General features: G+C 34.3%; 1 protein-coding gene across 2 annotated transcripts in view; it reads left to right on the plus strand.

Moving 5' to 3' along the window:
- Positions 1 to 26,734, plus strand: part of LOC115217115 (vasodilator-stimulated phosphoprotein) — a 200,659-nt gene that overhangs the window by 172,306 nt on the left and 1,619 nt on the right. Inside the window, exons 5-10 of one of the 2 annotated variants that reach the window (XM_029786714.2) lie at positions 5,833 to 5,897; positions 8,121 to 8,455; positions 17,993 to 18,169; positions 21,148 to 21,272; positions 22,035 to 22,058; positions 26,102 to 26,247. In XM_029786714.2, the coding sequence (XP_029642574.1) occupies positions 5,833 to 5,897; positions 8,121 to 8,455; positions 17,993 to 18,169; positions 21,148 to 21,272; positions 22,035 to 22,058; positions 26,102 to 26,247 (872 nt within the window). The remainder of the gene's footprint in view (positions 1 to 5,832; positions 5,898 to 8,120; positions 8,456 to 17,992; positions 18,170 to 21,147; positions 21,273 to 22,034; positions 22,059 to 26,101; positions 26,248 to 26,734) is intronic. The other variant, XM_029786715.2, reaches the window with a different exon arrangement.

Consider the following 26,734-nt stretch of genomic DNA (forward strand, 5'->3'; position numbering starts at 1 on the left):
AAAAGATTAAAGCGGAAATGTTTTAAGAAAGGTGTGGGCTTGCAGTCTACAGGAAAGTCAAGTGATACTTTTCTCAAAAACAATAGAAAAGAAACTTAGCTGAAAGAGAACTTATTCCTGGAAGCTACACCTTAGATATTAAGCTGAACATCCTACTAAATGATAAGTATGTAAAATGTGTAACACTTCTGTTGGATAGATAGGCGATTTACCAACATGTCATGTGAGAAAAATACAATGAAACCACTGTGACCCTTTACATCTCTTAGAATAAAAAGTTCTTTGTGTTTAAAAAAAAGAAAAAAGTAAATAAGTACATAATTTGTCCTTATACTCAGTTTGTTTGCTTCATCCAAGAGAGCGTTTCTGCACTCAAGATTTGCTGGATTTATTTAACTTTCTCCTACAAATAATTGTAACACTGATATTTTGCCTTTAAAATCTGCTACACTTTTTACGAGATCAGTAAGTATATATGGATTAATAATAATCATTCTGCTTTAACTTCACACTGTTTCATAAATTCAGTTTTCTTACCGTCTAAGAAAGAACTGCTATATATATATATATATATATATGAAGAATATTGCTTAGATTACCAGAAATGAATTATATTTCAAGCAAATTTTTAATTCTCTGCAGTGAGGGAATCTCTTCTTGCTATCTCCCTTCCTCTTCCTTATCACCCATTCTATAACTTCCTCTATCAACTCCTCTCTCTCATCTATCTATTCTCCCATCTCTCTCCCTCATCTCTTATCTTTTTAATGTCTCTCTCTTTCATCTCCTTTCTCTCACTCCTCTCTTGCTCTTAGACACACACACACCTTTAAAATACTTCCATTCTGTCTTGTGAAATAATGGTTTCCATATTTTTTAACTGTTATCAGTATACCAAATGTAGTGGATTATGTAACGTATAGAAAAGTTTAGATCAAGTTATTTTCAAATAATTTATCCTTGATAAAATGTTAATTGTTAACTGCTGTCATCTTAAGAGTTAAGATACTCTAAAATATTATATCAAAAATTGTTATATTACACTTTAAAAATATTTATTTCTTGTTTTTGTTTCTTGTAAACCTGTGATAACTTGAATAATCTTGTAAAGTATTATTACTATACCATTAATTGTTAGTTTTTCTTTTTCAATTTTAAATGTTATGAAGTAGGGAGTAGGGTAAGAGGTAGTCAGCTTCATCAAGTTTAATTTGTAATTTGTTTTTTTTTAATCATTATTTATTCTGCTTTGTTGGGTTAATTCGTCTGTTTACACAATGGTCAGCTTTATCTTTCTGTAGTTGGCACAGGTAATTTGCCAGCTTTAAAAAGTTTATTGCTCTAGTAGTTCATGTGAATATTTGCATTTAAAGACTCATCTCACTGATGCTATATCTACACAAACTTGTGCTGTGTAGCACTTAGAGTATACGATAAACAGTTCCCTTTTCATAAAAAGCAGGTCTATTGCGAGTAGCATTCATATATGATCTAATGCCGATTTCTAATAGTTACATAGACTAACTTATCAAAATTTAGTAGCCTCACTTAAAGACACAATAGATATCCAGTTGACTTGAGTATGATAGCCAGGCAAAAAAAAAAAATATATATATATATATAATATATATATATAAAAAGGAAAAAAACAAGCTAATATAAAATTGTTATAATTCAAGTAAACAATTTCAAATCTGCATGACATTTTGTCAATTTGGCAAGTCTGCAATTATTTCCTGTATAGAGTTAAATCTGTAGCTTGTGCCTTCAATCTACTTCCTGTACTGATTGCTTATTTCCCTAATCTACAACTTCCATCATATCCACACAACCAGTTTTTCTCTCAATATAATAATACACACACACATAAAACTGATAAGTATTGCTAATACAAAAGGCTCAGAAATAATAAAAAATCATAGAAACACTATTTCCATCTAGAGAAACTTAAATGAAAAATCAAAATTGAGTTTTGCTTATTTTACATATAGTTGGGGTACATAAACATTTTTGTCAACTGAACATCACTATGATTTCAGCACTTTTCCATAATATCATTCTCACCCTACTAAGTGTCTGGGTTCTTTTGGTGGCCCAGCATTTCTTTTATAGCTTCTACACTTAACCAGATACAGCTGAAGCCATTTCATAATCTCTGCAGCAACTATTATGATTTACTACTTGTTGATGATGTATACTTAGCTTTCAGCTTTCTTTCACATGTCTTTGTTATATCCTTGAAACATTCTCTGTTTCCTTCAGCAGTTCACTGATCACTGCCCTGTTGTCTTTCCTATGTCTAATATCAGCCAGATAGAATATTTTGGATCTCGTTACAAATTCATGACATCCCACCTCAACTGAAAGTACTGTACACTACCATTGTCATGCTTCACACAATTCCCTAAGTCCTTCATATTTTAGGCCCTTCTTTTCATGTGATCACTCCATATTGCCATCCCAAGATATTGTCATGTCAATGTCAAGTTGGAGCATTCCTTTATTATTGTAATATGGTCTGAGAAAACAAATCTACTTGCACCTCCAATTATTTACACCATTCATTGGTCTGCATATTAACTTCTTCATTTATGCTTTTATGTTGCTGTTTCTCAAAGAAAAAAACAGGGAGCAACTTGGTATTGATTTTCATTACATTACTGCTACTGCATTATTTTTTTATGCATCAGGAAGAATAGTCAAGAATTGGTTCTGCTGCCAGGCATACACTGTGGGAGATGACTTGCATGTTAGCAGAATGTTATAGCATTCACACTAACGGAAATCAGCAATGTCACTCTAGCCTCATTGTCTAATAAAAGGAGCAAAAAGTTCTTGGATAACTAGCCATGTTCTCCTCAAAAAAGTTTAATCGATTTTATATTCCTCTCCTTTTTAACCCCAGGTCAGCCCTGATTAAGCAAACTTTTGATAAAAGATGTTGGATCAGTGACTAACCTATCCAGGATTACATTGTCCAGTGTGACATATTTTAAGATGGTTTGGTGGGATTTCAAGGCAATTTAGCTGTCATTTCCAACAGGATGAATGACTACCTAAAGGTTCTTTCATTTGCTCATTTAATAGGTTTTAATTTTATGTCCTGAGTTTGCTAATTTGTATTAATTTGGATCTGAACTGTTGGTCCATAAGTTTTTGTTGTAGAACATTCTTTCTAAACACTGACCACTCAGGTATGGAACTGGATAATGGTTGCAGGTTTTCACTGCTGTGGTAACTTAAGTAATTAATATGCCTTGCTGTGGATGAGGTAACACTATTGATACCATAGTAAAGTTTCAACACAGACTTACATTCAGTAGTTTAGCATTTTAATCTCAATTTTTTATTAGTTATAACTTTCTTATTGTTCATCTCATATCTCCTATGAATGTTGTTGTGGTTAACATTTTCTTTAATTTCTGGCTTTGTAAGAAATTCATCTATTAAATTTTATAATCTTCTAAATTTCTAGAAAATAACATTTTTGTTGCTCCTTTTTAAACATGAATACATTAGTTCAACCTGAAAATTGATTGTTGTTGCTGCTGCTACCACATTCACAGTATGTCCAACATTATTATTTCTACATATAATTTCACATACATGGAAATATTCAAGCAACCAGCATTGAAGTGCAGAAATATTAGTGCATATGCTTTCATTATTGGTGAATCCATCACCTGGTTAACACTATTTGTCCCTTTAGTGAAATCCTCTATTGCAAGCATTTGAACACGCTCTCAGATTAAGGATAACTTGTTTTGATGTACAGCTGTTTACTGCAACCTCCCTTGCATAGTGTTACTGCTTGTTAGGAACAGGTGGGAGTTATTCTAGTAGAAGCTCACCATTGTATATGACAAGCTTAGCCCCTTGAATGATACCCAAAGACTGCAACTCTATTTCCTAACAAGTCTTCATGCAATCTCAGACTTCCACCAACGCATAGGTTGTGGTGTCATCCTTTCTTTCTTCCACCAATCCTGAAATATATAGGTACTACCTTTTGTCTTTATCTAGAGTGATCAGAGAAAAATTGTAATGCCTCATTTGAACTGGTGACTTAAAATTACTTCTAATTAAATTTCCTAATTGTTTTTGGATTTTTTGTTATTTCCTTACATTTTTTAATTCTTAATGTTTTGTATCCTTTATTTGCATAACTTTACCTAATTTTTACACTACTCACTCCATAGATTTATTTAAATCTCTACTGTAGGTTTCATTTTAACTTCCCTAGTGACATTCTGTAGAGTGACTCCCATAAAAGAAAGCTCCTTTATTTCTTACATGTAGTTGTTATTGCAGTTATGCTTAAGAAATTTGGGGATTGATAAATATTGATTTGCATTCCTGTGGTATTATCCCCCTATTGGGAGATTTTCTTTCGCAGCACATCCAGGCCCCAGTTCAAAGCAATTTCAATTAAGACTGTGCTTACATAAGATCTTGTAAAAATTATTGGTGATGGTCTGAAAGAGGTGTAAGCTTACATGGAAGGAATTAATGACTCCAGAAAAAATAAGAAAAGTCTAAGGCTATTCAATTTCTTTTCCATTAGCATAGGACAAGGTAAATCAAAATTGATATTCATACCTTTTTCAAGGACATATGTAAAGCAAATTGCTTACAACTGGACATAAAAAGCCTATTCAAAGGCTTGTGTTGCTTAATTTTTACTATTACTGTCTATATAGTGGTGGTAAAATATGTAAGCAATTCATTCAGTAGTTCACAGTTTGATTTTAGTTTCCAGATTTTAGTTTCCAGATCGATTTACTTCAGTAACCAAAGCACCAATACATAAACATCCCAGTTACACTTCTTAACTCTAAATTAGATTGTCGTTATAACTATGCGTAAGGCAGTGGAGTGGCAGAAATGAGAGAGTTGGGACTTAATTCTTTTCTTGTTCTTCAATTTCTACTGTAGTCAGCTTTACTTTTCATGAAGCAAAGTTGACTCCTAGTGACAATAAGTACTTGTCATGTACTGAAGTTGACTCATTCAGCTGTATCTTTTCAATACAAAATTGTGGTCTTATGCCAAAGTTAGAAATCATTATTAGAAATAAACAATTGTGAAGCATTCTCTAAGTTAAATTCATAGTCTAATTTCAATTCTTATTTCAGGCCATCAAGCTTTATTTATTTGCTTATACTCTTAGGAAATGTATTATTGCATCAGCATTCAATAGCCTATATTCTAAAAGTTTCACATTATACAAGACTATTACATTTGTTATTACAAAGACAGTTGGAAATATATAAGGTTTTGCAAGTTTTCATGCCTCTTGGTGCTGAGTTGTTCACAGGTAAAGGAGATGGTGCTGATATGGTCATCAGATGTGATGAGATGTTCTGGCATGAGTCTAGGGAAGTGGATGATGAACCTAATTTAGCTCAGATGTTGAAGTAGCTTAAATATTTCTGGTCTGATGTTGTGACACAAGCTAGTAAACAGCCCAAATGAGATGGATGTTAGTCAAGGTTAGTGAAACAATCAAACACACCAAGTCAAGTTGATCAGTCAAGGACTTCTATCAACATTCAATTCCAACTACTAATTTTTTTTTCTCCTTCATTTAATATGTCTTGAAATATTTTGGATATAATGCTTGTTAGTGTTTACATTCTGTTCAAAGAATTTCACTGGCTACCAACATGGTCATGCATATAGGTGTATTGTGACTTGGACAACATAAAACAAATGTTTTACTTATTACTAATAGTAACACTATTAGTACCATTCTTGTTGCTATTCATGTTGGCTAATGTAATATATTGTGCGTTATATAATAATGAGGGTTTTAATCTCTATTCATTTCAGAATACAGCGAGATGAAATGAAAAGCCAACATCAACGTCAGCTGTCTGGTGGAGTTAACAATATAGGTAAGAAACCATGGCTCAGAAAATATCTTCAAAATCCCTTACAATGGTAGTAGTCTTCATCTCCCACTTTGTCTCCTTTCCTCTTTCTGTTCCCCCCCTCTTTCTTCTATCTATAATTTGTGTGTGTGTGTGTGTGTTGGTATATTTCTTCATCAAAAACATTCCCTTGGTATCAGCCAGATGCAACAAATCAAGGAAATAAATATATTATATAGAAGCCTATTAAGCCATAATGAAAACATTTTCTTTGGGGTACTGAGTGTATTAAGACAGCAGTCAAGTGGGAAAGCTGCTCCCAATAGACAGTTATACAGTCACAGTTTCACTACAACAAAAGCAAGTAAACTCTATGAAGAGTTTACTCTTGCGCGATGCCCCCAAACTGTTTGATGTTGGAAGGCCAACATGTTAGAAGTAGTACTGAAAAGTAGAGCTAATGATTTTTCTTAAAGTAAACAAAATAATATGACAAGGCTTTCTTTAATATCATTTAATATTATTCTTTAGACATATCTTGGACCTAGACCTGTTTCTCCATCTTTAACGATATCTTGAGTTTGTAATACAAAATTAGTAATTATGAGGCAATATTTTTTCTGATATTGTCTATACAGGGTTGTTTTGTTTTGTTTTATTTTTTAATTGGTGGTATTGCAAGTACCACTCATAATATTGGTAAATATATTAATAACTTCTTACTCATCAGTTTCGGTGTCTATATCAGACACTCCTAGTATATTATGGTAACTGTTAGTTTGCAGGTGTGGAAATTATTCCAGACACAAACTGAAAACAATTTTGACTTCATTCAATTTGTCCTGCCATGGCAGTTGCTATTTTCTTTGCAATTCAGATTGTGAGTATTAGATTTGTGAGATGTACATATAATATCCATTTTCAACAAATGTTGTACTTTTTTATGATTGGTGTGAGTTTTATATCCATTTACTATTTTTGCTTTTTCCATTCTAAGAGTGGAATGATTTCAGCTGGAGTTGAAGCAATTGTTATAACAATAAAATGTCTTTCCTATTCCTAGCCATCCAGCTGTGAATGAAGTAAGAGTTGAACTTGCTTTTCTTGGTCAGGCAAACTGGGGCAAACTCAGTTATACATGCCTTGTCTAAGGACATGGTACAATGTATTGTGTTCAACTTTGCTGAGAAATGTACTAATTATGGTTCATTCTCAGCAAAGTATGATACTTTAAATAATGATCTTAAAATCTTGGACAAGTATAGAAGTTTTTTCTCGATACTTTCTGAATATGAACTCATAGCCTAGAAGTCATAAATATAGTAGATTACCCAATCAAACACCATACCTGTCAGCAATAATAATATGAATAATGAATTTATTTTATTAAACTTAGACTAATATGTAATTATATATAGAATCTTAATTTGTATATCTCATCCTTGGTGCTTTGAAAGAGAAGAAATGGAAAATTATGATTTTACTAAGCATCAGGTTAATTTTTAATTTCGGGGTACAGTCATTTGAATAAACCTAGTTTTTACTGTCATGTGATGGGGAATCTCGCATTTTTTAGTTCAAGTCCAAACAAGATCAACAGATACAATCAACTGAATAAGCCATAGTATGTACCTAGCACATACTATGCTTAATTGGCTGCTAAGGTTTGAATACAATAAAGGTGAGATTAAAAGACAGCTTTTCCAGCACTAAGCAGCCTCTGACATCCCTGATGGTAAAGGTGTTGGTGATGCTTTAATTTCACTTAACCACAGAGCTGAAATATTTATGAGGACTGGAACTCAGATATGTGAAACATCGATGCACCACCAAATATGAAGTAAGTTTTCAAAAAACTGATTCCACAACCTGTTTCTGATCCTTGGTGGGAAAATAAAGTTATTCTCATTTTTCTTTTTCCTTTTCAATCTACAATTTGATCTGTGTTCTCTCTTTTTCTCTCCCTCTCTCTCCTCCCTCTTTTTCTCTCTCTCTCTCTCATTTTCCAGTTTCTTTAGTTTAAGCCACGTGCTTCACTCAAGATTACAGCAATACATCTGGGAGTGTTTAAGCTAAACTTATGACACTTAACCAATCAATCCAGAAAACATTGAAATTATAATCTGCAGCAAAAATAAATGTGTTAAGCGTACTGCTGAGACTTGATTGGTTGACAGAAGCATAAAAATTATGAAAGGCCACATTCTTATGTTCAGTGTAATAACTTTTGTTGACTTCTCTTTACAGGAATGAAGGATCCTTCACCCCAGTCTATGATGATGGCAAACTCTGCTGGAACTCTTAATAGGGAACAGGTATCTTCTTCGTCTCAGCCGCCTGTAGCACCACCGGTGCCCCCTGCACCACCCGGGCCACCTCCAGCAATGACCGGTCCACCCAAGCCCCCAGCTGCTCCTACTGTGCCAGTAGCACCCCAGCCTCCACCTGTTGGAGCACCACCACCACCCCCTCCCCCACCACCTCTTCCAACAAATAGCTCGGCCGTAGCTGCACCTCTGCCGACTGGAGGAGGGGGACTTGCTGAAGCACTCCAGAAAGCCAAGTTAAAGTCTGTTGCACGGGTAAGTTACTTGAGGGAGACTTGTGATATCTTTTTGATTCATTCAACCCTGGGTTGTATAAATATATACATGACGTGCTGATAGGCAAAACTCAGTCATGTTAGTCAAGCTCCAACTCTCAAATAAATTTTCTTCCGATACATATATTGAATACATTTTTCTGATGTTCATAATTATCAATGTTCACTCACATATTCATTGCACACACACACACACGTGTGTTTGTGTGGTGGAAGAATTCAAATAGGTGTATCATTTTAGTTGTTTATAATGATCTTTAGAGTTCTGATAAAAACTCAAGCAACTTTAAGTTCTTCAGAATGCATAGATAGTAGATTAATATTGTTAGTAAGACTGGCTATGCATGAAACATCGTCAGGATAAAAGAAATAGCTAGTTGGATATACTTAATATGTAATGCGTTAGTTATATGTATTGTTCTCTCTTGGCACTTCATCATTAGTGAATACCGCATAAATTTGTATACTTATTCTTGAAAATGTTCACATTTCTTAAATAAAACATTATGGAACATAATATAAAGACAAACTTTTTGTTAGTGGGGCATTTAAGTAATATTAACGCAATGTTAGGATATTTCATTTGGAGGTTTAATTAGTTGAGTAGATGACTGATTTGTCTCTTGATTAAAGAAGATAACAGGGAGAAAAATCTTAAAGACATTAATTTTTACATACATAAAAGAAGGGTTGCTTAATCAGCCATTGTAGCTTAATACAACTGCAGTTAGTACCCAGGTTTGTAATCTCTTTAATTATAACTGAATAGTCCATTTTTTCCTTTGAATACAGTATATCTAAGACCTTATCATCCCAAGGGCTCTTCCTTTTTATAAGAGGGTAAGGCATCAATTTGGCTACTTCTAGCAGCTTCAACAAGTGCATAGAGGCTTCCCTTATTGGCTAGTTATACAGATGATTGCTATATAGAGTCGAGTGTAGTTGTAATCCAGTCACATTTCTAAATTATGTTGTAGGTATCTCTATAGAGTTGTACTGTCTGTCAGAGATATAGTTTCATGCAGTCAGTTGGATCTGTCATGACCTCTCAACTCTCATGTAACTACTTGACTTTATGTTGTAACCAACTTTTCTCCCTTCACTCAGTTTCAATCATTTAGTCTCTGCTTTAATATATGTGGCAAGAGGAATAAATGTCTGAGCTCTCTAGAATAATCTTGGCCCTTGAGAGTAATTTAGTAAACAGCAAGTAAGGTGGTGTTTCCTTCAGTGTTGTTTATCTTAACATTTTTTTCTATTCTCTAGTGAAATTCATTCCCTTGCTCTTTGGCTTTTGTTGCTTGCACCAAACTTCAGACAAGCATTTGTCTTCTTGAGAGAAGAATGTTGTTTTTTTTTCTAACTTAAAAAATTGTTTGATTGAAAGAAAACATTACATTTGGTTTGTGAAGCTTGTGGGTTGTGAGGCAAGAAACTACAAAAAATTAATATGACAGACCATTTTTTGCTGGCTGTACTTAAGTTTTAACATTTTGTGTGGTATGCCATTTTACTGATTGCAACATACTAACTATAGTTGAATCCAGACCTTCATATACGCAAATGGTTATCTCCCTTATTTCTAAACACTACTATTCTGATTGCTCTCTTGTTTCTCTCTTAATAATATTTGCAGTGTCTAATCTTTGAAAGTCATTTACTTACGGCTCCAGTTTTTGGTTAATGTTTGCCAACTTAATTCAGACAAGTTCATGCATCAGTGTTCTGGCATGGTTGCATGTTGTTGTGAATCTGCATTTTGATGATTTTCTTTTCACTTTTTCATAAGAAATGCTTGTTTTGTCAATCAGATGAAATTAACCAATGAGTCTTGTGGATCTTACATGAAATATTGCACTCTTTATTGAGTTTTTTTTAATTCTTTTTCTCAAATTTGTTCTTAAATGTTCCCTTTCAATTATCTTTGTTTATTTTTAATTATTATATGAGAGATCAATATTTATTTCATATATATATACACACACATTCTCAGAATTTAGTTAATTCTTGAACTAAATGTTTGTTAATCATACACTACAAAAGTTTAATTTTAATCATTTTGATATATTTAAAGTGGATATAGATTAACTTTATCAATATTTGATGAGTATTTTAAGATTTAAACCTTTTTATTTCTTACTATAATTATTCCTTCTAATTCAACATATCCTTCCACAAAGAAATTAAGTGCCTCACTTATTCTATAGTATAGTTACTTCACTATCTATTCTGGCATCTCAAAAACTATCAAAGTTAGAAAATATTTTTGGATAAATTATTTACTCTGTAGGTTTCTTTCTTCAGACAGCGCCCATGCTAGCGAGCTACCATTAAAAAAAAGTTTTGTCAGAATTTTTTCTTGTACAGTCTTTATTTTTGGATGTATGCATATGCTAAGTAAGCTATCAATTGTAAGAAAAGTAAAATAAAATAGAAATACATTCTCAAGCATATTGACATGGAAACCTAATTTATTTCAGTTGTCAATGGTTATAGCCATTTAGTAGTATAAAATGCATTCAAATATTAACAATAGTTGAGAAACTTTTAGCTTTCACTTGGTTTTAATATAGGGTCAAATATTTCTTTTGCTAATGTAGCAGAAAGGGAGAATTATGCATAGAATATGCCTTGTTTGTTTTGTTTTTTTATGTCCAACTTTAGATTACTTGCCTACATACTCTTTCTTCCTGCTACTCAATTGTTCAGACACCAGCTCTTCTACTTAATGATTATTTTTTATACATGCCATTACCTGATCAATTTCTTGTATTTTCTTGTTTTATAGAAAATCAAAAGAATTTTCTCTATTAACCCAGCTGCATTTATTTAAAGACAGTACTAAAATTATTTCTTTTCAATAATTCTTAGTGCATTTAATTCTTGTGTTTTATAGAATAGCAAATGAGCCATCTTGTCATTCTTGATTACTTATCACTTAAAAAGCTCTCTATATCTTGTTACTGACACTGTACTGTCACCCTGCCAAAGATGTTTTATATTCCACGAGCCAATCCACATAACTGTGAAAAGAAGTACAGATCACTTTCATAGGTAACAAGTACTTTATTAGTGACATGCTACATTAGCTTTCAATTTGGGGTTCAGATCCTTCCTGGGAGGTAGCTAGTTCTCAATGACTAAACTATGTATAAGCTCCAGAATACTTTGCCTGTCAGTCAGAGTGAGCAATTTTTAGTAGCTATCAACATTCACAGGAACCTTGTAATAGAAAATCGTGCTGAAATAATATTTGCTCACTCATCCACCATGCACTTGGATTCACTCTCCACATTCACTCCCAGTAGTCACACACTAGCTCTTCCACTCGATCATGCATTAACTCTTCTACTCACTCATGTGCTAGCACTGCACTAGCTCACACAAACTCTTCCACTCTCACATGCACTAGCTCTTCCACTCTCACATGCACTAGCACTTCCACTCTCACATGCACTAGCTCTTCCACTCTCACATGGACTATCTCTTTCACCCTCATGCACTAGCTCTTCTACTCTCACACACTAGCTCTTCCACTCTCACACACTAGCTCTTCCACTCTCACACGTACTAGCTCTTCCACTCTCACACACACTAGCTCTTCCACTCTCACACGCAGTAACTTTTCCACTCTTGTGTGAACTAGCTCTTCCACTCTCGCGCACTAGCTCTTTCATTCCCATGTGCACTAGCTCTCCCGCATGCACTAGCTCTCCCGCTCCCGCGCGCACTAGCTCTTCCACTCTCACGTGCACTAGCTCTTCCGCTCTCTCGCGTACTAGCCCTTTCATTCCCATGTGCACTAGCTCTCCCGCGTGCACTAGCTCTCCTGCTCCCGCGTGCACTAGCTCTCCTGCTCCCGCACGCACTAGCTCTCCCACTCCCGCGCGCACTAGCTCTTCCACTCTCACGTGCACTAGCTCTTCCGCTCTCTCTCTCACGCACTAGCTCGTTCGCTCCCACACACACTATCTTGTTCGCTCTCACGCACACTAGCTCGTCCGCTCCCACGCACACTAGCTCTTCTACTCCCGCGCAGACTAGCTCTTCCGCTCCCATGCGGACTAGCTCTCCCGCTCCCACATGCACTAGCTCTTCCACTCGTACTACCTCCGTTGCTCATCTACTCAAATACAATATGCATCCATCCACAGCCACTCGTAATAGGAAATTTCATTCTTATTCTAATGTTGAATGAGAATTTTGTATATAACGATATTTTAGATCTTTAAATAATCTATAGTAATATTACATATTGTCTCATTATGGATCTCATATTTACTATATGAACTAGCTTTATTAATTTGTTCAAAGCCAAAATTAATTTAGTGTTTTGTTTCTTTTTTCTTTTACTCTTTATTTATCATAATGTTCCTACTTGGCTCATCTTCAATTGTCGGTATTCAGTCCATCATTGTTGAACATTTCACAAGAAGCAAAATCAGCTGTTATCTTGCACTTGAAGTTTATCTTTAACAGCTTCTCTCAACTAGCACTATAAATGGGCCAAATTCTCCCAGCTGCTTGGCTTCATGCCAGCTTCGCTCTCTACTGGCAAACAATAGCAAGCTGGATGTATTGTGTAGTGAAAGTACATCAACTGAATTCTTCAGTAATTTTATATCATAGGAAATTATTCTTCTACTTACACATACTTTTGTCCTAAAATGTCTAATTTTTAAAAAAAAGGTAAATCACTGATATAAAAGGGTTTTTTTAATATTTTATTGCATATATACTTTAGGTCTTTTTTATTTTAGTTTCATTTTTTGTCATGTGAAAGCAATATCTTATCACAGTATCGACGTATATGATTAAGGATATTCTTTTATTTGCCATATATTACTCTTTTTACTTATTTGTTGTTGTTTTATGGACAAAATGAGATACCTTAGATTAATTCTAATTTCCAGACATTCTATAAAAATAGCTATTTAATTTTCCAATATTACTAAACAAGTTGGCTCCATGTAGTCTAATTAATGCTGGATAATTTTCATTAGAATTTCTAGCTGATAATAGTGATTAAATGGGGTTTTTTTTTATTGTCAAGACATATGTCCCTTTTTATAAAGGAGAATGAATATATAATTGAATGTATTGACCTATGTATATAACTGTTGCTTATTCTTAAAATCTTAACCCTTTGCCTGTCCAGTGTATCACATGTGACACACAGGACATATTTCCCTGGCATCCATGCATCATATGTGATACACATGCTCAATTTGTTTCAACTGTCAGAGTAACTTGGGATGTATGGAAGGAGAGCTTTTTATTACTCAGAACATGTGAAATAAGGGCTAACTGAAAGTATAAAAACAAGCATGGACATTTCAGAAAATTTTATGAAAATGCTGTGGGCAGGCAAAAGGTTAAAGGCTGGAAGAAACAACTTAGTTGGCTACAATCATGTTAGAAATATGGCAAGCTGAAGTAGATACTGCATACTGTTTGGACTGAACTTTTCTCTGTCTTTCCTAGCTATTTTTTTAATAAATGGCAAGAATTCTTTTATATAACAAAGAAGCTTAACATTTAGAGGAGGCAGAATGAAAAGTTGCATTGCTTATAAATTTGAAAAGGCATGAATACCCTGTGTGAAGTAGAATGAGCTTGATTATTATAGCAATAAGCATAGTTAATAATAATAGTAATAATTTTTTTAAATAGGTGTACTTTTCAGCAAAATAACTCTCAGATGCACAAATAACTGTCTTTATTGAAACTTGACACAGAATCAAGCACAATAATTTGTCAGTCTTCCAATCTGTTGCACAAACTCATTCATGTAGCAGTTAGTAGTATTAGTTTTTATTAATGCATAGATGGCAGAATATAGTTGATTGAGCTATAATATATAAAACTGATACTTTTATCAAACTTGGAGGGAGCGTTAACAGTGAAGTCAGTCTCAATGTGAATTGAACTTAGAATAGTTGGGCATCTCCAACTGTACTAATTTCGCTATTTCTGTAGTTGTTAGAATAATAATCTTATTGTAGTAACCATGTTTTTTAATACAGGTATAGAGCCACAAATTTTTAATAGTGCAGTAACAGTTAATATAATAAATCTCAATATTTGGCTGGTTCTTATTTTATTTATCATAACCTTGCTGGCATTTGAACTCAGAACTTAAAAGAACATGACTGAATACAGGAAGACATTTAATCCATCATTCTACTATTTCAGCTATCTGCAGCCCTTAATAATAATAGTAATAATGTTTTGTTTTTTATTGTTTTCTTGTTTTTTTTTAATATAATATTGATTTCCTAAATATGCATAAAGTTTTCATTTTATAGAGAAGACTGGAAATAAAAGATAGTTTTCATATTTGTCAATACAAAAGGTTTTAGCAGTGAAATTGCAAACTCACTTCAGACGGAAGGTCATGAACTGTTATCAGAATACTCATTGCTGATCCCAGTTCTGACCCCTGTGATCTCTGACATTGGTAAAGGGCAACAGATTTGGGAAAAGTTGGGAACAATTTAGTTAACTTATCACTTCCAGGTATATGAAAAGCGAAGTTGAATCTAGAAAGATTTGATCTCAGAATGTAAAATGTTGAAACTGTATACCCTGAAGCATTTTGTTTGGCACTCTATTGTCTGTCACTTTACTATCCTCCAATTATTATATAATAATAATCCTATCATTATATAATAATAGAAGGTGCATAGCTCAGTGGTTAGAGCTTCAGGATCACAACCATGAGGTAGTGAGTTCAGTTCCCAGACCGGGCTGTGTGTTCTTGAGCAAAACACTTAATTTCACATTTTCATGTTGCTCCAATTCACTCACCTGTAGAAATGAGTTGCAACATCACTGGTGCCAAGCTGTATCTGCCTTTACCTTTCCCTTGGATAACATCAGTGGTATGGAGAGGGGAGGCTGGTATGCACAGGCAACTGTTGGTCTTCCATAAACAACCTTGCCCAGACTTGTGCCTTGGGGGGTAACTCTCTAGGTGCAACCCCATGGTCATTTATGACTGAAAGGGGTCTTTATATAATAATAATTTAATAAGTTTGTTGCAAATCTACATGGTGCTAAGGAACTTGTAGCTAAGAAAGCAGTTATATTAAATTATCTTTTGTGTGTATTTTTTAATTGGCCAAAAGAAGTTGATCTTGGCATAAATTGAACCATTTAAGAGCTCTGATATTACCTCAACTCTAATATTGTTTTAGTACTGATTAAATGACTGTTTCAGAAAAAATACTTCTTAAGCCTGAAATCTCTTATCTTCATTGATACACATCTGGATAGAGCTTCCTATAGTGTTTGTTCTGTGAGGATTATACAGAGCAGTTTCTCCCCACTTGCTCTAAGTTCATATGAAACCTGACTTTTTAAGAAATGCTGAAGTGTTACGTTGACACCTTTCTGATTAGCATTAGTAAAGGATGGTAAATAGCTTCAACCCTGTACAGAAACCAGATTGCAATCTTTGTTTATTTGTGACTTACCTTGCTACTCTTCATTAAACCAAGTTATTGCTGTCGTTTATCCTAGATCACATTGGCAACCATGATTTTGGTGATAAACAGGTCAATTGATGCACTATCTTCTTGACAACCTCACAGAGTTTGTGTTTCCTGCTATCTGTGTTAATATCTCATAATCTTATCATCAGTTCTGTGCTGTAGCCAGCCATATGCAAGGAACTTAGCTCTTTCTGGGTTACTTCTTGCTGTAGTAGTTCTATAATGACAATGTCTTTGTATATCTAGGCATATAAAAAGACCTACTTCTGTGCAAGCAATGGAAAGGAAACTAAAAATTGCTGAAGGAAAGTTATGCACAGATCATTCCAGAATAATGAGAGCAACTAGCCTAGTTTCTGATACCAAATTGATAACTGTTATTGTGTCCTACAGAAGAGTGCTCCATTCTTACTGCCTTAGATTTTACTGCTTGATTGATTACCAAAGCAAAAGAGGAATTGCTTTAAATAGTCACATCACTGAATTGAAATTAATTTGCTTGACAATTCTTAAAAATTTTTAGTATGCTACAGTTAGTTTAGGATTCTGACAGGAAATTCTTTCCCAACATACTATAAGTCTAGAATAATCACCAAATATTCTGAGAGAAAATTTCCTGTCTTTGAAAAATAATATAAACTTAAGCATTTTTCATATAGACGTTTGCAGATTAACTTTATCATAATTTTGATAAAGTAATATTCAATAACGTTTTTGGGTTGTTTTTTTTTTCCCCCCACTATAACATGGCTGTTCTATAAAGAACAATGTCACTACATTTTAGCCCTAGGGAAACATCTTTTCTAGCTGGTTAACGACACACAACCTGTGTCCGATATATTGTGAGTAAGGGAGTGAATCACTCCCCTCCATCTTGGTAAGACCAGTAGACCATGGTTTGTCCATACTCACAATATATTAAGAGAGAAGTGGCAGACAGCTGCTGATCTCATAAGGAGCAAAGTAGCTAGTTCTAAAATCTCTAAATGAGATGTGAGTAGTAACAATACTAGATGGTAACGTTTTTTGGGGGTTTTTTGCCACTATAACATGGCAGTTCTATAAAGAACTATGTGCTGCATTTTAGCCCCAGGAAGATGTCTTTTCCAACTGGTTAACAACACTCAACCTGTATCCGATATATTGTAAGGGAGCAAATCACTCCCCTTCCAGCTTGGCAAGATCAGTAGACCATGGTTTCTGGGTCTTTACCCTTCATTGGTACTGGACACTTGCCTGCTAGAGATGGCAGTCAATCATACCTACTCATAATATATAAACAGAGAAGTGGCAGACAGCCACTGATCTCATAACGAGCAAAGTAGCTAGTTCTAAAATTTTTAAACAAGTTACCATCTAGTATTGCTACTACTTATATTTCATTTCAAGATTTTAGAACTAGCTACATTGCTCCTTACAAGATCAGTGGCTGTCTACCGATTCTGTGTTTATATATTTTGAGTAGGTATGATTGACTGCCATCTCTAACAGGCAGGTGTCCAGTACCAATGAAGGGTAAAGACCCAGAAGCCATGGTCTACTGGTCTTGCCAAGCTGGAGGGGAGTGATTCACTCCCTTACTCACAATATATTGGACACAGGTTGTGTGTCGTTAACCAGCTGGAAAAAAATGTTTTCCTGGGGTTAAAATATAACATAGACCTTTATAGAACAGCCATGTTATAGTGGCAAAAGAAACACTACTGTCTAGTATTGTTACTACTTTTAGAGATTTTAGAACTAGCTACTTTCCTCCTGAAGTAATATTGTTCGATATTAAGCAACAGTTTATTTTAGTTTGAAATGTTTGTTTTTGTAAAGTTATATTTTGCTTGTTTGTATAACAAGTATGATAGAATAGATGAATTAGTAGACACTTGAAAATTGTCATTTATTTTAACCATTAATAAATATATATTTCTTAAATTAACCTGTCAAACTAATCCTTGATTATTTTTCTTTATATATGTATATATAATACTCTACATATTTCATCTCCGTTCTGAATTTATATATTCCAGCCTGATGATGGGGCTGCTTCTGCTGCTGCTGCTGCAGGTGCTGATGGTGCAGGCAATGCTGCCCAGGCAGGGATGAATTCACTGGCTAGGCCACTAATACCTGGAGCTGAGAACATGATGAGTGAGATGCAGCGGAAACTGGCTGCAAGACGTGCCAAGACTGAGAACTCCTCACAGGTAAAAATCGTGTCAAGTAGTAGTACATTATAACTCAGTATGATAGAATGTACATTTTAGTTCTGTACAAAAGACTAAATCAAGATATTTCTAGTGAAAAATGATAGATAGCCAACACACAGAATGGTTTGTGTTGGAAATGTCACAAGTAGATTCATATAGTAAACACTCATAAACCAAGCCTAGAAAGTACACCCTATTCTTAAGCTTAACTGTCACTCACTGCAAAGTAAAAGTAAAGTATTTGGGTTTTACCTACATGAGATTTGCTTCTCTGGGAAATCTTTCGTAGAAAAAGAAAATATTTGATTTGCATATTTTGTAACATTTTTCTTTCCTTTTCCATACCATTATCCTCCATACCACCACTCTACTTGAGTTTAGTTAATTTATGTTGATTAACAATATGAACCTTCTGCCAAGCCATGTTGAGCCAGTGTGACAGAGAAAGCTTATCAAACCAGTATGATCTGAAGCTCAAACTCATGGAGAGAACATACTGAGGCCTTCATCCTACAGTGGACTGAACATAGGCAATCCAATCCAATCTAACAATATGAACAGTGATTGTTGTTATCAACAACATTATCATCAACATTTCTGCATGCTGGCATAAATTGGATTGGGTGTTCTAGGATTTTATCTTCTGCAGTTGTAGATAGCAGAAACCTTTGTTACAGGTCACTACTTTTGTTGCATTGGATGAACTAAAAAGACAGTTTGTGGTTAGAAATACACTCTATTCCCATTAGTATCCTTTGTTCCTTGGAGCTGGCTGGTCTCATGCCTTCTCCACTCAGGAATTCTTAACTAACTCATGTCTCCTTTCTTTATCACCAATATTATGTCCACTATCACCACCTCCTGTAGGTGCTGCACTAACATGTCCAGTCATTCCTAAATATTAACCGTCAGACATTCCTTCTCTGTACATGTTTTTTCTGCAGCTACTTGAATAAAACATTACTGAAGATGTTGTGGACACAGCTCTTTTCTTAGACAAAATAAATAATAAAAAGAAAATTGGAGGGGGGAGTTTAGTCTGCTTCAAGGATTTATGGAACAACTTTCTATCCTACCAAACCATAGTATATTTTAACACATTATAATGGATGGAACTTCACTTTGGTGGTGCAGAGGATCTTCCAAAGACCAAATAAATAATTTTAAAAAATTGCAGGATGAGTTTAGTTTGCTTCAAGAATTTATGGAACAACTTTCTAACCTACCAACCTGTAGTATATCTTAACACATTATGACGGCTGGCACTTCAATTTGGTGGTGGAGTGGGTCTTCCCAAAGACACCGACAGTGATCTAAAAATCTCAACACTGGGGATTGACTTGTTCCAAAATAGTGAAGGATGAGTAATGTAAATAAGATCACATCGGTTTATTTCTTGACATTCAACCTTTAAGCATGGGAACAAGGAACAACAAAACTATGCTACTACAGTTGCATGGATTTTATAGTTCTGCAAATTTTACTTATTTACATTGTGATTGTAAATAAATTTAAGAATCAACTCTAGTTGCAAGTTCATATTCCATTTCAGGTATTTTGTTGTTTCTATTATAGTTGGAAAATAACATACCAGTCCTTGAGTAGCTGCTTGTAGTAGACTGTTATCTAGACTAAAAGAGGTTTAACCCACCCTGATATAACACAATGTTCTGAGGATGGGTGAGTTAAGAGTGCTGGAGTGGAAATAGCACAAGACTAGCCATCTTTAAAAAACAGGAATTACTAATGGTAGAAAAGGCTGAGAGAGGGACAGTACATTAATGGACCAGAAGCTGAAGTACGTTGGGAAGTATTATATCAATCAGTCAAGTGGCTTTTACATATATAAAGCTACATTACCCAGTGTGTGCCTCTCTTTTGAAGATAGTAGGGTGTGACTGCAGGAAATAGCAACCAAATCTCCCTCAAATTACAGCTTAACCATCTTCAGAAAGGAGGAATACATTGGGTAATGTAGTTTTAGACAGTATTAAAAAAGAAAAGCAACAATAAAAGCTGCTCAATTGATTAAGCATGAAGTCACTCACCAGCACACTCTAACCTCTGGTCAACAGATGTGTTGTCTCCTCTCTTCACCTTTTCTACTACTATTACAATAGTCTCTTACCATCTCCACTGAAGCATTCCCATTTCACTTATTACCCACTCTTGGGGTCAGCATTAACCACTAATCTCAGGCCTTCCTCTGCAGAATGTTGAGCCTCTAGAACATTCTTGTTTATGTCTTTCCTGTGGCCATCAACTTGCAAATGTTCAGAAACTTAGGCTAGATATTATTGTTCCTTGTGGATTCATGAAAAGATTATTTTATAATATGAATTGTTTAAGCATGTTTCTTCATACCTCACCTCCTTTTTACAGTTTGCCATTGTAGAAATTAACAAATATTTTGTTAATTTTATAGAACTAATTAAAAATTTTTTTATTGTTATAGCTTGGAAAGGTATAAACCCTGTTTAGCTAACTAACTTAAAGTGATATATTGTGCCACATGGCTCGGTGGTTAGAGCATCAGGTTCACAATCATGAGGTAGTGAGTTCAATTCCTGAACTGAGCTGTGTGTTGTGTTCTTGAGAAAGATACTTTATTTCATGTTGCTCCAGTTCACTCATCTGTACAAATGAGTTGCAATGTCACTGGTGTCAAGCTGTATTGACCTTTACCTTTCCCTTGTATAACATTGGTTGCATGGAGAGGGGAGGCTGGCATGCATGGACAACTGTTGGTCTTCCCTAAACAACCTTGCCCAAACTTGTGCCTCAGAGGGTAACTTTCTAGGTGAAATCCCATGGTCATTCATGACCAAAGAGGTTTTTTACCCTTTTACCAAATGGGTTTAATATTTCTAGTAGAAGTAACTGCTTTTAAAATGATTTTAGAAAGTACTTTGTTTTTATGAATAATACTCCAACTACTGTCATTTCAAACTGTAATGTGTTATTTCCCATTCTAGGAAGCAGACAGCAGCTCATCTTCTCCTGAAGTTAAAAAGAGTAGGGACAAGACTACAACCAATGGTAATGGGAACAAATTTAACCAAGCTCAGAATGGCTCAGAATCACCAAAAGTTACACAAAGGTTTGTTGCTGGATATTGTATTTCATTTTGATTTAAGATTTTTACACTTATACTCACATATTTGCCACAGCAGAATTCACATGGATAATTCAACCTATATAGATAATTCTATTTATTCTTGGATCCCATTTTTTTTAATAGTTACACTGCTGCCTTTTTTTTTTTAATGATAACCTCTCTGTAACTGAGAAGTTGAAATAAGGTTGTATTTGAAGGTAGTCATTTTCTTCTTCCTTGAACTGGAACTAAGCAGAATTTAAGGAATACAAATTGACACTTATAATATTAGATTGCTATTGGCCTAAATTTTAAGACTACTGGATGTATATTGCACTGAGAACAGCCTTTATCAAAGTGATGTCCTTGTATATTTGTTGTGACTCAGTAGTTGGCTGTTTCAAGTAAACCTAAGTGGCTTCTTCAGGGCACAAAGATTGAGTAGAGATGTGGAATATTAGTTTTATCATCCAGTGACAAAACAGGAGTTTCCAGAACTGTATTATAGGCAACTGTTTTTCAGATGTGGACGTGGGCTTTGCTTGGTCTGCTTTTCAAGTCTTAAACAACATGCATGTGCTTCAATTTGGAAGTAGTTACATAAAAGATATTCTTTTTATCACCCCCTCTTCGCTCAAACCAAGATTCTACAAACAAGTGAAGCTTAAAGTCCTGATAGAAGCCTTTATAATAATAAAAATTTAATTTCTTCTGTGTTCCAAATTTTTTTATATACAAAATGTTATTTTTATTTTTGTTATGAAGGATCAATCCTGTTGTTCCAGTACCGTAAGTTTTGTGAACTCATTTCCCTCCACTTCATTCCTTTAATGGTTTACTAGAATCTTACCCTTGCTTCATTATCTCATCTAATCTTCCTGTAAAGTAGAGGAGATATAAAACAATAGCAGAAATAAGTGGTTACAATTGCCCTTAGAAAATTAAGTTATATTGGGAGTTTTGAGTTTATTACTTTTACTTATTAATCTTTTGAGTGTTCATACGAATAACTTCATAGACTTTAGAAAGCTGGGTAATGCATGTGAGTTTCACATTCAATTTGAAATGTTGGAAGTTAGTGGTAGAAAGAGAATGCTTCTCTTCTGAACAAAGTAGTAACTACAAAAGGCTGGAATGTAATGCCACAGAAGGAATTTGTCAGTTGATATTTGAAGGCGGGTAAAGGCAGTAAGCTGGCAGAATTGTTAGCACACTGGACAATATAGCTAGTGGTATTTTGTCCATCTTTATGTTCTGAGTTCAAATTCCACCGAGGTTGACTTTGCCTTTCATCCTTTCAGTGTTGGTAAAATAAGTACTAGTTGAGCACTGGGTTTGATGTAATCAACATACTCCTGTCCCCAAAATTTATGGCTTAGTGCCAAAATTTGAAACTAATATTTCGAGGAGGTTATAATGCAGATGAGGGAATTTCAAATAAATGCTTTTGGTAAGAGTGTAGTTCATGAGTATCTTTATAATAACACTAATTTCTTCCAATGAAGATTACAGAAAATAGTTTACTTTCTAGTATCAAAATCTCTTCATCTCTCTTGAATCCCTGAAAATATTCAATCCCACACCTTTCTATTTTATCTCAAGCCTGTTGCCTAATAATGAATAATCTATATATTTCTTTTCATCCTGCCTCTCTGAAATTCCTGACGACTTAACTACTATTATCATGAACAGCATAATAGCTGGACATGATTTCACAGAAAACTGCATACAAATGACACTGCCTATATCACAAAGACACTCATTTTACAACTGTCACACAATATAAAGACAAGGTGATTCAAACATACACAAGAAATTATGGTATAGCATAATTTCTTGATAAGCCTCAATTGCATACAAAATTTGAAGTTTAGTTTTAATTTCTCATTGAAGCCATTTATCCCTCTTATGAAACTAATAATTTTACTCCCTTATAGTTTAAACTTAGGCCTATGGGCGGGTTGATAGAGAAAGAAGGCTTTATAGTTAGCAGATGCACCAGAGTAGTCAGCTGTGGTTAACTTGGAAGGAAATTGTAAAAGTTTAGGGTGCTGTTCTTCTACTGTTAACAAATGGATTATCTGACCAAAAGGCAGGTTGTATGATGCTTGCATACAAAATTCATTGTTGCATGGTAGTGAAACATGAGCATTGAATGTGGATGATATGTGAAGGCTGGAATGAAATGAGGCAACCAAGGTTTGCTGGATGTGTGCTGTTTAGTGTGTTTGAATGACAGTGCACAAATTGACTGAATATAAGAAGAATCAGATGTAGTGAGAAAGAGAGAAGACTGCACTGGTATGGACATGAGATGTGTATGGAAGGTGATATTTGGGTGAAGAAGTGCCAAGCTATGAAAGTAAAAGGAACCTGAAGAAAAGATGGAAAGAATTTGTGAGAGTTGATACCGAGATTTTTAATTTCACAAGGGAGATCTCAAGAGGCTACTGCAGCATAGTGTGCTGGAGAAAATTATCATTTATCTGAAGTCATCAAGTAAACCAAAGATAATAGCTAAGCATGAGTTAACATATTTAATGCAGAGAGCATTAAATGTTAATAAATAGTAGTTACACAGCAAAGTCTGGGAGATAACTCTAGACATGCTCCTGTTTGATTACTTATCAGTGATGCATAGACTTCATTGTACTTTCAAGCAAGGATAGTTTATACAGTTTAGATATGGTTATATCACATGTATTACAACATTGTGTGGTTTTATTACCAGTAATAATGATCAAGCCACTGCTGTAGCAGAATCAGTAGAGCAGTAGACAAAATACCTTGCAATATGTGATTGCATACCTATACATTCTGAGTTCAAATCCCACCAAACACTGAGATCAATGTAATCAACTGTTCTATCCCTGCAACTTTCTGGCCTAATGTCCATGTAAGAAACTATTATTTTTAATAATGATAGTGGCAGCATCACAACTGTGAAAATATACACTTAGTAAATAACTGACTTAGGTGCCTTATAATATGTAATTTGGTGCTTCATTATTCCTACTTCAAATCCTTCTTGGAACCAATATGCTTGGGAGATTTATTCAGTCAACACCTCTCACAATAAAATTAACTTTGTGTCTAAGAAAAATCTTTTCTAAAGCATGTATCTAAGATTCCAACTAAAATTTAATCTATTATTATTATTTATTATATTCTTCTATCATCAATTTTCTTTTGACTGATTTCATTTTACACATTTACGAGTCATAGTTTAATTATTGACATCAGACAGTTTAAAGCTTTCAGTATTTTATAAACTATTCTACATTCTCCAAACATCAGTTTTTATTTATTTATTTATTTATTTATTTATTCTAATCTTTGTAAAATTGGATATTGCTTAATGGATTGACATTACTAGTTATACCTAATAGATATGTAGTTATATTCTTCACATAAAACAGACTTGGAGATCTTGCTCATTGCAATAATGCATATGTGAGTGAGATTTCTTTATAGGGAAATACTACCACTATTCCTGTTTCTGCTTGAGACCAATTAAAACTTCCAAAATTGCATTTAACAGTTGGACAAGCCTTTTTAGATTTTTTTTCCTTTTTTTTTTTCATGTTCTCTTAAGAACTGATAAAAAAAATATAAAAACATGAGGTTTGTTTAACTAGATTTAGTACATAAAATAAAATAAAATTCTTATCTTTTGCAACAAGACAGTTGTGAATTTTAATTCTGCATAACTGCATCTCGTGTATTGCAGTGTTGTACTACACTGTATTTTATGTTTTGGAGGCAGACAGCATGCATGGGAGGTAAGTTGCCAATAAACAGACTGTGTCCCAGTTTTAATTCAGTCAGATTTTCACTTCATTTACTGAAGCTCCATGAGAGCATACAAATATGACAACTTCTATCAGTCCAATTGAAGTTATTTGAAATTGTCACCTATTAACAGATTGCTTTAAGTAAAAGTACAAAGGAAATATAAGTCCTTTTGTTAATGAGTCTGTTTATCCATACTTGTTGGGACAATAGTAAGGTTAGTATAGTTGTTATTTAGTGTTAATTATTACAATGTAGTGATCGAACAAGACACATGGGCAGAGAGAATTCCACAAGGTTGCACTTGTGGAGAAGGACTAAATAGTTTACAGAACTGTCAATTGTGAATAACTGATTATTAGCTGAAACAGAACAATATAGTTCATATTTATTTAAAGGTATTTCAGAAAAAAAATTGGAAAAGAAAACCGTAAAACATTAAAGAGATTCTAAAACATAGAAATGGTGCAGAGAAGCTTTGATGTCTTATTACCAGACTTCAAAATTATTGTAAACAAGTCTGACTACTATGAATCTATTGTAAGGAAGTGTTTCACAGTTATAATAATGGAAGGATTTACAAGTTTAGCTCTAATTGGTATACACTTTAACCCTTTAGCATTCAGATCACTCTGTCAAATGTAATGTTTATTTAATCAGATTGTTTTGAATTAATCAAGCATTTATCTCATAGCTTTGAGATTCCAAGGATGTGACTGTTTATTTTTAGGGTGACATTGTAGGGTAGGTGTGAGAGGTTGGATCTGACTTGTTTGACCAATAAAACAAGTAGAATATTTTGGCCAGATTTGGCTGATTTAAATGTTAAAAAGTTAAAGTACAATTGAGTGTAGATTATTATATTAGCAGAAGAGACAGACAATGTGCTTAAGATTTTCATTTGCATATTGTTGTCAGATTATGTAAACCAGAGTATGTGTAAACAGAGGGCAGCTTTTATGACATTAAGGCTGTCCAAACTCCAGCACAAAAATATTGTTATTTTTAAAAACAAAAATCTGTTCGTTTCTGTTTTTCAGACAAAAGCTTTCCTTGACTGGTCAAGAAATTATCACTGTATCTAATGGTGGGGGCAACACATCCGGTGATTTTGAATTGCTGAAGCAGGAGATTGTTGCAGAAATGAGAAGGGAACTGCAGAAAGTAAAACTTGATATTATTGATGGTAGGTTACTGATCACTACTCTCAAACCTCATATTTACTCTTTACATCTACCTATATCAATCATAAATCTACTGTGTTCTTATCTTCTACTACTAAGGATCTACCTAATGTTTTCTGCTGCCACTTTCTTAATCTTTTTTTTTTGCAGTAATATTAAAAGTTAGGTAGGTATACTGTAAAGATGGTGGAAGTTTTTACTACTTACTACCATCTTCAATACTATGGATCTACCTGGGCTTATACAACTACCTCTATGGATTTACCTGACTTTACCTCCACTAACATAAACCATAACCAACATGGACTTGCCTAACTTTTACTGTCACAACTACCAATATAGACCTTCCTGGATCTACCTTGCTTTTACTATCCTGACCAACATAGACCTACTCTTCTTTTACCACCATATCCAACATGGACTTACCTGGCTTGACTTTTACCACCACTACTAACATGGATCTAACTGGCTTTTACTACAACAACCAAC

Source organism: Octopus sinensis, linkage group LG11, assembly GCF_006345805.1.
Source record: "Octopus sinensis linkage group LG11, ASM634580v1, whole genome shotgun sequence".
In the NCBI taxonomy this organism is placed as follows: Eukaryota; Metazoa; Mollusca; class Cephalopoda; order Octopoda; family Octopodidae; genus Octopus; species Octopus sinensis.